This window comes from Balaenoptera borealis (genome assembly GCF_965194805.1).
Source record: "Balaenoptera borealis genome assembly, chromosome: 2".
Taxonomy (NCBI): Eukaryota; Metazoa; Chordata; class Mammalia; order Artiodactyla; family Balaenopteridae; genus Balaenoptera; species Balaenoptera borealis.
In genome coordinates, this window is record NC_138867.1 from 155,148,210 (window position 1) to 155,162,798 (window position 14,589).

General features: G+C 47.6%; 1 protein-coding gene across 1 annotated transcript in view; it reads left to right on the forward strand.

Annotated features, from left to right (window-relative positions):
* DOCK2 (dedicator of cytokinesis 2) overlaps positions 1–14,589 on the forward strand; it is a 426,319-nt gene that overhangs the window by 348,440 nt on the left and 63,290 nt on the right. The window contains exon 33 of the mRNA XM_082378747.1: positions 6,894–7,042. Coding sequence (XP_082234873.1) covers positions 6,894–7,042 — 149 coding nt within the window. The remainder of the gene's footprint in view (positions 1–6,893; positions 7,043–14,589) is intronic.

Below are 14,589 nucleotides of genomic sequence, written 5' to 3' on the forward strand. Positions count from 1 at the left end.
AGGAAGAAAACTAAAGCAGAACTTACTCAGTTTAGCCATGGTGATCAGATTTCTGCTACATCCCTATCTGATACATCATCTAATTCAATGCCTTGATTTTACAGGTGAGGTCACTGAGGCCCAGAGAGGCACAAGGACATTCCCAAGGTCAACAACAAATCAGTGACTCAGCTGAGGCAAAAGAGCCAGACTCTTGACCTGAAGTCCAGTGTTCTTACTAATAATTTGTTTCAGAATATGCAAATTATTTTCAAAGAGTGTGAAATAGCCAACTACGTTTTGCAAAGACTGCTGATAATGAGTAAATCATAATGCATGTTAAGTTTTAAAATTTTGTTTTAATGCCCAGTGCAATCAGGACTTCATCACTATGATCATCAGTATCATCATCTTTTTCTCATCAGGAGAGATTTGAGCAACCCTGTGATTATAAGATAGCTAATTGCAAAGATAATCTCAGGCTGGAAGATTATTCAGGGACAAGTCTAGACATCTGTGTGTGTGTGTGTGCGTGCTTTTGTGAGAGAGGGTACATGCAGGGGGGTCTTTATGGAGAGAAGGACCATATGTTGGTACTAGGACCCAGCCACTAAAGGGTTAATGCCATTTGTGTCTTTGAATCCTGGGATGATGCCAAATATAATGTACTTTTCCTGATAATGTAGCATCATAACATTTGATTTCTGCTTAGAGTGAAGCAATGCACGTTTTGCCAAAATGACTTTGTACTTAACCATCCCACATTCACTTGGGTTAATGCTGGTCTGCTGTGTTAACAGTCTTCATGGGAAAGAAAGACAGATTCCAGCGGCTGGCATCATGGCCTCACACGTGGGGAGGTCACTACCGGCAGAGCTGTGAGAGCAACTGCGCCATTACTTTTTAAGCATCTATGGGGTGCCCAGCTTGGTGCTAAGCTCCAGGGAAGGACGGGGGAGTTGGGAAAGTATAAGGCACGGTCCCTGCCCTGCCTGGAAGAGCCTACCATCCACCTCTGAGAGTAGAACAAACTAAGAGTTTAAAGAACAAAGTAAGAGCATGTTCTTTAATGTGAAATGTGTGGTGGAGACTCAGGAGTTCAGGCAAACAGGAGGATGGCTCTTTTGGGTAAATGGCTCTTGAATTAGACCCCAGGGTGGTCAGAACTGAAACAGAGGGGAACGGGGGAAGGGCAGCTATTCCAGGAGAGCAACCAGACTAAGCAAGCATGGCTTCTTAGAGTTGGGGAGAAGCTGCTGGGAAGAAATAGGAAATGGGATTAGAAAGGCATCCATCCATCCACCCATTCATTGATTCATTTAACAACAAATATTGAGCACTGTGACAGGCAGAATAATAGCTCCCCAAAGATGTCCAAGTCCTAACCCCCAGAACCCGTGTATAAATTACCTTACGTGGCAAAGTAGACTTTTTAGGTGTAATTAAGGATCTTGAAGATGGTAAGAGTATCCTGGACTATCCACGTGGACCCAATGCAATTACAGTGTCCTTGTAAGTGAAGACAGGAGGCAGGGGAGTCGGGGAAAGATTAGAAAAAGCAACACCGTTGGCTTGAAGAGGGAGGAAGGGGCCATGAGCCAAGGAATGTGGGCGACCTCTAGAAGCTGGAGAAGGGAAGGAAACAATTTCCTCCTTAGACCCTCCAGAAAGAACTCAGCCCCGCTCACACTTGACTTTAGCCCAGCGAAACCCATTTCAGACTTCTGACCTCCAGAAGCATAAGATTAATCTGTGCTGCATTAAGCCACTGTCTGTGGTGATTTATAATAGCAGCAACAGGAAATGAAGACAAGTACCCTGTAAGTGCCAGGCACTATGCCTGTAGCTGAGGCTACAACTGAAAACAGTTGTAGTTAGAGACATAGCCCCCAACCTCATGGACTTTGCACTGAATAGTAACAAACTAATTGCAGAGCTATATAATTATGGTTGCAAGGGGACATAGCTGTAGAGCAGAAGCTGGGGGCACCCAGAGAGTGTGTAAAGAACTCCTGCCTAGTGAGTGAGCTGAAGGTGGCCTTGATGAGGAACGGGGGGAGCCCTGAGCTCCAAAGCAGTGCTGTCCTGAGGAAGTAACATGTGAGCCACCTGTCTAAATTTAAATTCTCTAGTGTCCAAATTTTTTTAAACAAGTATTTAAAAAGCAGTGAAATTCATGTTAACAATATATTTTATTTAACCCCATATTCCAAAGTGTTATCATTTCAACATGTAACCAGTGTAAAACATTACTGAGATATATTACCTCTTCTTGGTTTGTTTTTCAGAACTCTTTCTTTGAAATCTAGTGGGTTTTTTTTTTACACTTACAGCACATCTCAGCTCGGAGTAGCCTTATTTCAAGTGCTCGAAGACACATGTAGCCAAGTAGCTTCCATACTGGATAGAGAACGAGTAAGATTTACTTGTGGAGGCGGTGGTGATAGGATTCAGGGTGGTGATGGGGTCAGGGAGAGGGAGGGAAGAGCATGGTGGGCAGAAGGGGGCAGTGTGCAGGCCTGAGGAGGGGGAAGCAGGGCGAACCGGAGGAACAGGAGGCAGGCCAGTGGAGGGAGGCTGGGGTATAGAGACGGAGCATCGGGCCAAATGGGCCTGCAGAGCAATGGGACCCATGGAAGGACTGTAAGCTGTGGTCCAACATAATCAGACTGGGGCTTTTCAAACATCTTTTTTTTTTTTAATAAATTTATTTATTTTTATTTTTTAATTTTTGGCTGCGTTGGGTCTTTTTTGCTGCGCGCGGGCTTTCTCTAGTTGTGGCGAGCGGGGGCTACTCTTCGTTGTGGTGTGTGGGCTTCTCATTGTGGTGGCTTCTCTTGTGGTGGAACATGGGCTCTAGGTGCACGGGCTTCAGAAGTTACAGCACGCGGGCTCAGTAGTTGTGGCTTGAAGGCTCTAGAGCGCAGGCTCAGTAGTTGTGGCACACGGGCTTAGTTGCTCCGCAGCATGTGGTATCTTCCTGGACCAGGGCTCGAACCCCGTATACCCTGCATTGGCAGGCAGATTCCTAACCACTGAGCCACCAGGGAAGTCCCTTCAAACATCTTTAAGAACAGATAAGAACATGTTTCGATAGGATAGAGAAGGGTTTAGAGGGTGGTGAATGTCAGCCATGGGAGATAAGATCCGTCTAATCCGACCTTCTTCCCATGCCAGCCCTTTACTCTAGAGGTGAACGAACAAACTGACTGGACTGAGAAGTTCCACGAAAAGCCCCAGGGGGCTCCATGAGGTCGACCCGGTCTCCTCACATTGCTTTTTCCAGAACCCACCCTCGGCTGAGCTTGTACTGCTCTGCAGCGTCCTCATCATAATCAGCATGAGCACTTCCTGAGCCTTTCTAATGAGCCAGACCCTGTACAAAGCCCTTTAAGCTTCTCAACAATTCTTCCAGGCAGGGATTATGATTATTATCTCCATTTAACAGATGAGATAACAGAGGCTCAGGGACATTAAGTGACAGGCACAAAGCCGCACGGCCTGGAGTGGCAGTGGGGGGGACTTGACCCAGGTTATCAGGCTCAGAGATTCTACAGGGCCTGGAGGGAAGCCGGGGCCGGGCATGTTCTGGGTAACAAGGAGGGAAACAGCCGCCTGTCTTAGAGCAGTGCCAGGAGGGAGATTTTCCAAGCCTGAGAAGGAGGAGCAGAGATCTGTGTTCTTTCTTCCTCTTTTGAAGTGAATGAGTGGTCTTTTCTGATCAGCCCGGCTTTATTTCAGAGTCCCCAGGAGGCTTGCGGGATGCTGAAATCCAGGGGGTGGTAACTTGCCCTCATCCCGTTCATTTCAGGGTGTGTGCCAGCCCTCACAGGGCCTCACACTCTCAGCTCGAGTGCCCCTGGTGCCCTGTCAGCCCCCTGAGGTCAGCGACTTGCCCACCTTCATTCTCAGCCTGGTTCATGGGATTGTCTCCTTCCTTCCTCCTTCCCTACATTTCTCCCTTCCTTCTTCCTTTTTTATTTCTTCGTTTCTTTTTTGCCAGGTCGCCTTCTTAGTGCCCTCAGACCCTTCGCCTGCAATCTCACGGTCTCCTCCTGAGAGGTGTGATAGACAAGGCCATTGCACAGAATGGAAACTGAGGCCGGAGAGCACAGGGGACTGCTTTCCACCCGCACACCTAAGCTCTTCCCTGTGCTCTCATTACCACCAGATCCTTTCCGGAAGCCTGTGTAACTCGGCATTTGGATTTATCCTGCTGGCTTATCAGCACTTTGTATCTGTTCCCAGGGAGAGTCAGCCTCCATTATGTGAAAAAGACCCTCTCACCCATTCCCTTCCTTGCCTTTTATTGAAAACAGCAGCAGACGTGTCTCTCGAATGAGGAAATTTTTTTTTTTTTCCCAAATGAGTTTGCATTCACTTAGCCACAAATATGTTCTCTGTGTTTGTGTGCATGTGTGGGCATCTGTGATTATAAAGGTACACATTTAGGTTACCTGAACACAAAATCCAATGTGCTGAAATTCCATTTTTGATGTAAATGAATAAAATTTCTTTCTGGAGCATTGTAAGTGCCGTTGAAATCACGCTGCATTTAGAGAGCAGCATCTCTTTCTCTCCTCTTTCCCTATTCTTCCAAACATCTCTTCCACTGAATGCAGGTCAAAAGTGTCTAAGAAATCCCTGGTCTATGGCATGTCCGCTCTTTATTTTAAACCATCTTAAATATATCCTTATCAGACCCAATGCCCTCCAGTATTCTAAAGGCCTTTGTTGTATAAGCAATTTCTCTCATTCCATGGTGGCTTATCTGACAGTTTCTCATTTACCTTCTACTTATTATTGCAGTCGACTTTGAATTTTAAAACCCCACTGAGGGTTTAAAGGATCTTGAAGGACAAAATCAGAAACCTAGATTAGCAGTTACTATAAACCTGCAGGAAAGCTAGTTTTTTTTTCCTTTTTTTCTGTTTGGACCAATGTGAAGTATAATCCAAATTCATCATATAATGAAGCTGATATCCTGGTAAAGTGTCTTTATATTTCACTCAACTCTCTGCCTGCCTTCATCATTTCATTCTCACTAGCCGAAGATATTCCTAGGATGATGCCTTTTTTATCTGAATTCTGGGGAAATACTCACTCCAATATTAAGCCTCATTTAGGCTGAATTAAAATTCATTTTCTTGCTGCCTTCCCTCTTGGCTCCTTTTCTCAGCTTTATTCGAAAGCAGCAGCGCCAGGCTATACACCATACCGCCTGAGTTTCTGCACCCCAGGAGCTCTCTCCCCCTGGCGGAGACCACCAGTGTGCATCCTGACAATGGGGAAAACCAAGATGGGCTTCTTAGGTTCTGAATCTCAGGAAAAGAAAGAGGCAGCTGCTGATGAAACACCTGGGTGTCAGCTCAGTGACAGGGTTGCTGGGATAGCCTTGCCCATGCTCCCTAGGAAATCCCCGCAATTCTTAAGTGCCCCTCTCTTTTCCCCTCCTCTGCCACATCTGATGTGTGTATTCTGAGGAGTCTGATCCATTCTGCTCAACAAGGCTGCCCTTCATGGTTCGTTTTGGCCAAACATTACAGCAGCAATAGCTAACACTATATGAAGTGTGCCACATGCCAAGCACCGTCCAGGGTGCTTGATAAATAATAATTCATTTATTCTTTACAACAACCCTATGAAATAAATACTGTTATTCTGTCACGTTACAGATGAGGACACGGAGGCCTCAAGGGGTCAACTTGCCCAACATCACATAGCTAGTTGATGGCAGAATCCATTTACATAATTCAAGCAATCTACATCCAGAATCAGTGCCCTTAACCACTGGGCCACGCTACCCCTCCCTCCCGGTGCTGATTCTCCCGGGCTCTGGGCTAAGTATACACAGATATATTTTCACATGGTCTTCTCAACAGGTGGGCATTGTGATTGCATTTTTATAAGACACATATCCAAGTCACATAGCCAGTGAATGTAGGAGCTAGACAAATTTACTTCCTCATTCAGCAGACATTTACTGAGGATCTAATATGTTCTATGCTCAGTCTACAGATACAACAATAACAACAGACATGATCTCTGCTCTCACAAAGCTCTCTGTGGGGGAGGCAGATGTTTATCAAATGAAGACATCATTGCCAAGTTGACTAAGAAGACAGACCACCAACCAGTGCAGTATCTGACATAGCTGGCAGTGGGGTGGGCATGCAGTAGGGCTTTTCTCAGCCTATCCATCCATGTGAAGCCAGGTGGTAATGGGCAGATGTTGGGGAACAGGCAGGGAAAAATATTACCAACAAAGGAGCAGTGTGTCTGGCAGTGAGGAAGCAAGGTGAGCTTGTGACAGTGGAACCAGGCCAGTGTGGCAAGAATGCCAAGAGCCAGGGGAGGGGACATAGGAATGTCTTGAAATGAGGCAGAAGAAACAAGAAGTTGTAGTTTATCTGACCATAAGCGATGTTTTAACTCCCGCTATTACACTGACCATACTTTTATAGCAGGTTCTTGGCAGCAAAGTTTGCTTTTCTTGTTTTCATGAAACAGTTGGTAAAAGCATGTTTTCCAAATCTCAGAAACATGGCTTGTGTTGCAGACAGACATAATTTCAAGTGTCCCTGTGATTTGCCATCACTAACATATTCCATCAAGGCCCTATATGCAAAGGAGATGATGCAGGTGAAAACCCTTATAAACAGCGACGTGCTTTCCACACGCCTGGGTTATTATCCTTAACAACGGAGCTTGTTTTGGAAGATGCACATGTCTCGTACAAGAGTGGATGTACGTAAAGTGTCCAAAATGGCGCCTGGATCCCGGTAAACATCTGTATCAGTGTTAACTATTGTTTTTACAATCTTGCCTCCCTTTTTTTCTTTCCCCAGGCATGGTCTGAGAACCTGTGCATCATGAAAACTGTCTCATGGGTCCATGTCCCTCTTCTCTTTCAGGCCAGAACAAAATCTGCTTCATCCCAGGCATGGTGGGACCTATATTAGAGATGACACTTATCCCTGAGGCTGAGCTCCGGAAAGCCACCATCCCAATCTTCTTCGACATGATGCTGTGTGAATATCAAAGGAGCGGGGATTTCAAAAAGGTAAAAAATGAGGCTGGAAACTCATGCCAGCATCCCTAATCCCCAGCCCATTTCCCCATAATGATATCCTTGTTCCATCTGCCTGGGCTTCATTCAGAGGCTTGACGGTAGGCTGGGGACATTTATTCACTCATGTGCCCTGAATGAGCTGGCAGATCAGATTTGGTCGGTATTCTATCACACTTTCCTGCCCGAGGCCGAGATTAAAATGCACTTTCTTGCTGTGTATCAGCGTGGTCCCTTTCTCAACAGGAAATAGTAAGGATTCTATTTCTGTACTGAAGAGCCCCCTCAAGGTGTGTCCAAAGGCCCCCTCCCTCCCACCTGCTGCAACCTGACACCCATCTCTGTCCAGCACTTCTGCTTCTGGGATGACTCGGAAGATCTGAATAGCTGAGAGAGAGCCTACCCCGCCAAGTGTCAGACTTGGCCATGCATCAGGGTTGAGAGCAAGTAGAGCCCAAGGCCCATGCGTAGGGAGGCCCCGCAGACCTGCCGCGGGGAAGGAATGGGAGGCTTTCCCCACCATGCAGGGAGTGAGCCACCTGTGTCAAACGCGAGGGCCACTGACCAAGCATCTTCATTGAAAATCCCTCAAACTGGAAGGATAAGGACCGTTTTCTGGGCCCAGTCACTCCAGATGCTTCCGCCAGTGGAATAAGCACTGGTTTCCACAGCAGGTTCCTGGCAACAGTCAGCAGTTGCTCCCAGTTTAGGAAGGTGTGTCTTTAAGTCCTGCCAAGGTTGCCTTAGCAGTTCTTCCAGGTCTCGCCCTCCTGTCCGCTCAGCCCCCTTCTCACCTGGTTCTCCCCCTAACTGGGCTCTGTGCCCTCCCCCCGGCCCTGCCGCATTTCTGCCTCTCATTCTATACCACGTCTGGCCGCCAAATAGTTTTCCTTAAAACAGGTACCTAAGTGCCTTCTAAAAGGCAGCAGATTCCAAAGTGCTTTTCCTTAAAATCCTTGGAGACCTTACCCTCCCATTGTTCACTGGTTCTCTCTAATCCTCACCAAATAAAGTCCAAACCCTGTCTCCTGCATTCCAGGCCCTCCTTGCTCTGGCCTTCCATCAAATGTTTCAGCCATTTCCTCCAACTCCTTCCTCCCCCTCACCTATTCTCCAGGCACCCCCCACCCCCCGCCAGCTCACCTGAACTGCGTTGCCTTGGTGAGCGTCCTCCTTCACGTTTCCTCTTCCTCGGGTTCTCTGCCACGTTCACAGTCCTTCCTGCCAACATCATCTACACTCCTACCAATCCTGCAAAGCCTACTCCAACGCTCATCCTTTAAGAGATCTTTGCCCTCTATTCCTATGTCATTCCAGCTGTCTGAGGTATCCGTATTATACACTGCCTTGCACTAAACTCATTTCTGCATCCTCCTCATCTTCATGTCATAAAAGTGATGATGATGATGGTGACAATGACTGCCATTAACTGGGCGTTTACTCTGTGTCAAGCACTGTAAATAACTTCCATACAGTAGTTCATGGGATGGACTTTTTATTACAGCCCTGTGAGGTAGGCAGCATTACCACCCAATTTTAAGATGGAAGCGCTGAGGCTTAGAGAGGTGAAGTCACTCACCCGAAGTCACACATCAAGAAAGAGGCAGAGCAGAGGTTGCAACACACAGATCACTACAATCCCAAGCCCAGGCTGTGCCCACTGCACTATCCAGCCATTGGCCTCATCGCAGTAAGTGCTGGCTGAATGAATGAATGGGTGGCATCCTTTCAAGCAGTGCCTTCTCAAAAAATGTTCCATGGAGCTCTGATCCCACCAGATGCTCTAGGGAAGAGGGTTTGGAGGTTAAATACCTTGGGAAGCCCCTGCATGCCATAACCCCTGTTGGAGACTTCCAATGCACATTAACGTAGCCAAGGCACTGAGCTGTGCCACAGTAAACAGACCTGTTGAATTTCTCAAATTTATTTCTTGAAGAAACATCTATTGGATGTGCCAATCACTTTGGAAAAGGTGGTTCTAAGAGGGAAGAGACTAGTTAGCTGTGACGATCTCAGTGTGAGAGGGTGCGCTCCCCGCCCAGGGACTGGTGGGAGCTCTCTGGTCCCAGAAAGGCTGGCGACCAGCTGCCCCCCCTGCAAGGAGCCTGTAAAGAAATTGGGTGAGGAGTTCAGGCGGAGAAAGACACCATATCCAACCAGCTGGGGTCGGGAGTAGAAGGCGCAGCCCTGGATCGAGTGTTTGATGGTCGTCTGGAATCTGCTCCCTTTTAAGGGGGAAGAAAAGTCTGTGAAGCTTGGGAACCTGTGAAGGGCACAGTACATGGGATGAAGGGCATTGTGCTTCCCCTCAGGTCAGCACTGCCTCCAATGGTATGGGCACCAGCTGGCTCAGAAGATGTCCTGGGAGCAGGTGTGCAAAAGATACACTCCCAGTACTGATGGTATACAATGTCCAAAGGAGAAGCGCACCCACGTCCTTTCTGGATTACAACCTGACAGTTGTGTTTGGTGGCCTCGTGTCTCCCGAGGCTTGCCTGTAGTGTGATTTTCCTGCCCTAATGGATTCCCTTATTGAGGCATCCCTGTGGCATGCACCCACCTATTCTCCATGAATGGGGTCATCCCCGGGCTCCTCGCTCCAGGCATGTGTTCATCATAAGCTCCTTCCCCAGTTGCTTCTCTTCATTGCTACCTTATCAAAAGGGATGGGACAGTCAGGCTGACTCATGGGGTATCATCCCATGTGAACACAAGCTGCATGCTTGGTGGGAGCCCAGCTGTGGGATGAGCAGACCCAGCTGTCACCGCTTTGTTCAGAGTAAGCAGCCATGGGCGGTGTCCCCGGGACAGGGAGGAAGCAGGGCCCCCATGAGCCCCAAGCTGCCCTGATGGCCAGATCCAGAATGAACCGCAGAACCGGGATTTAAGACCCAGGAGGCCTCGTGTGCAAACTGTTATTAGTGCATGATGCCAAATAATGAGATAAGGGAAGAACCACCTGCCCAGAAGATGACAGGGTTCCCTTTCTAAAATGTGGGTTTTAATGGAACTAGCAGAGCTCACAGGAGAACTTAGCAGGGCCTTTGCTCCCGGCTCACACCAGGCGCTCTGGCCTGATACCCAATGTCTTGTAGTTCCTTTACTGTCATCCCTTTGCTGGGCTCTTCCTTTGATTTCTTCACCTGAAGAATCCTAGTCATCCTTCAGCTGTGGCCTCACATTTTGGGAAAGCCTTTCCTGCTTCTTGGGGCAGTGGAGCATCTGGAAGCAAGAGACCAAGATTTGTTCCAGCAGGATGAGCATGGATGGAACTGGGACAGGAAGAGGGTAGACTCTGAGTGGCTGGGGTGGGGAGAAGGAGGCTCCAGGGCAGTCTCTCTGCTATAAGTCTCTTATGCAACCTCATCTCCAGATTTCCCTCCCTCCCCCTCTAGCCCCAATTAAATGCCCGATGCATTTGACTGACAGCCGTTACCCCTCAGGAGTACATCACTTCACCCCAGACCGTCTCTGTCTTTAACTGGGACTGGATTTCATGTCCCTGGTATACTCCATGATTCCCTTGGTGGGGCTGTGGACAGCAAGAGGGGCCTTGAGTTGGCCACGCTGTGGCTGGCGTGGCCATGCCCCAGTTAAAGTGAAATGCATCTAGTCCTACCTGCGTGGAGCTCAGGCATGTCACCTGTGCCCCATAGCATGACAGCCTGCTCATAGGTCTGCCTCCATCACAAGACTGTGAGATCCCCTTTGAGGGCCAAAGCGGTTCCCTCAGGCCTGAACTCCCAGCACCTGTCAAGTGCCTGACGTGAATGTGACGTGAACCATGTCAATGTTCTCAGTATGAATGGAGGCATTTAGACCTCCATCCCACCACTGCCTTGGTACAGAGAGGAACATTCCAGTGAATGGTTTTATAATGTAAGATAATGAGGGTGCTGACCACTGCCTGAGTAACCCCATAGGAGGCTGGGTAGACCAGTTGTCTTGCTTGCCAATTCTTTGTGGAGGGAGGGACTGTGGGCTTTCTAGATGATGATGGTGGGAAGGAATGGAGGTCCTGGGATGTAGAGACTGAGTAGGGGGGTTACCTATGAGGCAGATTGTAGAACAGGATTAGGTACTAATCAGCAGGAGGGTCTGAGCTCTCAGCAGGCAGGAGATCCAGAGAGAATCCCTTTCTCAGAGAAGGAAGAGATAATGGCATTTGACAGCAGCACCTAAAACAGTGCCTGGAACACAGCAGGAACTCAATAATTGCTTGTTGAATGAATTAATGGACAAAGATATCAGTTTGGCAGATTCCACTGAGACTGAGTCTTGGCATGGAGTGAACTGGTGATTCAAATGGCTTAGAACATAATGTGGAAAAGTGCAAATCAATTCACTGAATATGTACTGAGCACCTACTGTCTTCTGGACACTGTGCTTTGGAGTCAGATAGACTTGCTGCTTATAAGCTGAATAAATTTGTGTAGGTTATTTAACCTTTCTCAGTCTCAGTTTTTCATCCATAAAATGTGTATCATAATACCATTATAGGTTCCCAAACTCAAGCTCCATGGGGGATGAAATGAAACAGGAAGAGATGAGATAACTCAAAGAAAATTAGGAAGCTGCCCTGACTCGCATCGGCATTCCTCCTCACATGACACTATCTCCTCCAGCTTCCTCCCATGTCGGCTTCAGCCCACCCCAGGACAACCAGCATTTAGTTAACAAAGGAGACCACAGGCTGACTTACTGGTGCCAGTTTCATCTTTGTTATCTCTCTGCCATCCTGGCCTGGAGCACTATCTCTGCCCCCTCCCATGTCATAGTCAGCACTTTACCTTTGAAGGTAGCTGAGGAAGAGCTCTTGCTCCCTAAATTTCACACTTCGGAGGGGCCCGGCTCCTATCAAAAAAATGTTCTAGAAAAACAAGATGATGAAAATAGCCAAGAGGTTCTAAAGCAGTCAAGAGAGGCAGAGGAAACCGTGCAGGAAAGGCATGATGCAAATGTGAGGCCACGTGATGTCATTCTGCTGCAAGAGGAGGTCTGGGCTCCTAGAGCTCACCCCGTTTTCCTGAGTGTTTAAGATCGGTATTGGGCCTTGCGGCATGTAACTTTTGTGAAAGTAACCTGAGGATGCTCCTTAACAAATATCCATCTTGCAGGGGTGGGGGAAGGAGTCAGTGATGTGATGCGGTCTTGTAGTGTGGATGAAATGGAATTAATTTGGAGAAGCCAGAGCTGCGCCCTAAGCTCTGCATAGTGACAGTGTTGGGGGGTAAGGCCTGTCATGGTGATGTAACGTAGTGTATGTTTGGGAGTGTATGGGACCCTTGGGAGTACCGTAAGTCAAGTCCATCCATCCTTTGAAACCCAAGACATAGGTCCCACTTTGCCTCAGTTTCCTCATTTATAAATGAGGCTGATGATATCCATTTCCCTTGACTGTTGTAATATGATGCTAATGAAGAGGACGGTGTCAACAATGTCATGATGATGATTGCTAACAAATATGAAGCACTTACTATGTGCTAAGCACCAGGCCAGGCCTTTCACATGTGTTTTCCCATTAACTTCTCGCCACAGCACTATAAAGTCGGTGCTGTTTTAAATTTCCATTTAATAGATGAGAAAACTGAGCCTCAGAAAGGCTTGCTAACTTGCCCAACATCACATGGTGGGGAAAACAGTCAAAGCAAGACTCAAACTAAGTCTGTTTGTTGTCAAAGCCTGTGGTCATAGCCACTCCTGAGCAGAGCACAGCACTGGCCCCAGCAGCCCAAAGGGCCAGGGTCTACCCTGGGACGTGCTTGACTGAGGCCTTCCCTCTCTAACCCACTCCGGAGGGTTCAGGCATGGCTGGCGTCATCAGCTCTGCACATTCCTGGAACCCTGTAATTTCCCTCCCTGTGGGCTCTTTTGTGACCCTGAGACAAGTGCTTATTTACCCCATCCACTTCTCAGCTCTAAAGGAAAGTTCATCTCACGAGGAGGAATCGTGCCAGCATTTACCATTGAACAATTTAGACAGAAAAGCTGGTTTTCTCCCCCCAGAACTGCTTTCCAGTAACATTCAGCAGTAATAACAATAACATTAGCAGCAATCATAAGATGACAAGCAAACCCAGTGCATACTTGAGCCTACGCACTCCCCTAGCGCTTTATAAATAAAATTTCCCCAGCCTTCCTAACTACCCCATGAGGTAGGTACCACTGTTATTCCTATAATATTGATCAGGATCAACAAACTATGGCCCCAGGCCAAATCTGTCCTGCCACCTGTTTTTGTAAATAAAGTTTTACTGGACTGGAGTCACGCCGATTTGTTTTTGTATTGGCTACGGCTGTTTTGGTGCTGTAACAGCAGATGAGGTGAGTCGTTGTGACAGAGACTGACCCACGACGCCTAAGATATTTACTATCTGGCCCTTAAAGAAAATGTTTACTGAGCCCTGATATATAAACTATGAAACTGAGGATTAGAAAGACCTACTAGCTTTCCCAAGATGGTGGAGGGGATGGAGGAGACATTTAAAGCCAGTGCTTATTTACCCCAACCATGGCCTAACATCAACACCTACTCTTGTAGTCCCTTGGCTATATTTCTTCCTGCCCTAGGCTTGACACAGTATACATGTCTAATCATGCTAGCCCCCAATCCCCGACTTTGGATGACACTTGACATGCTTAACAAAATGCATCATATAAGGGGCATGATTCATGTGTAGAGTGGCAGCCCAGACCCTCGCCATATTGGCCTCCGTCTAGGTCTCCGTTCTTATTTCCATCCTTTCTTGCTTGAACTCTCTGCTCCAGCTGAACGCTCTCCTCATTTTTCTCCACATTCCAAGCTCCACACCTTTGCTCAGTCCATCCGCCCCCCCACACACATAGAATGCCCTTCCTTTTCCTATTTATCACAATCCTACCCATCTTTCCAGGCCTGTGTATCTCCTTCCATAAATCTTCCTCAGCCGTGGAAACTCACAGGAAATTCTTTCTCAGCACAAGCCGTATCAGCAGAAGCTTCTGGTCCTTACCTTTGGCCCTTAGCCCACAAAAGTGAGGGAGCAACGGCCCCACGGATGATATGTGAAGCAGAGGGAAAGTGAATCTGGTCTCTGCCTTCCGTCACCGAAAGATTCCAGCCAACTCGACTGGGCTTGATCCTTTGTGCACTGGAAAGAGCCTGCCAAAATGTCTCTGCCATTCATCTGAGACTTCAGACAAGCCACTTAAACTCTCTGGGCCTCTATTTCATCTGTAATAATAACTGACACTTACTGAGGGTGGTGCTAAGCAGGGGCTGGCTGTTTTTCATGCATTATAGCATTTAAAGGTGGTCCTTGACTTCCAGACCTCATGGAGTTATTGTGAGGACTGAGGGTAAAGGGGCTGAGTTAGGATCCAGGAGCGCCCAAGGGCTCCCTGGACCTTGTTGAGCTTTGCCAAGAACCTCCCTCCCTTCTCTAAGTGCCAGTTTCTTATCTAGTGGTAAAAAGGGAGATGGGTGGACTGCATGATTTGCATGGACTCATCAGGGCATGATATTAAAACAGTATACAAACCATTTTTGCATTACAGCCATG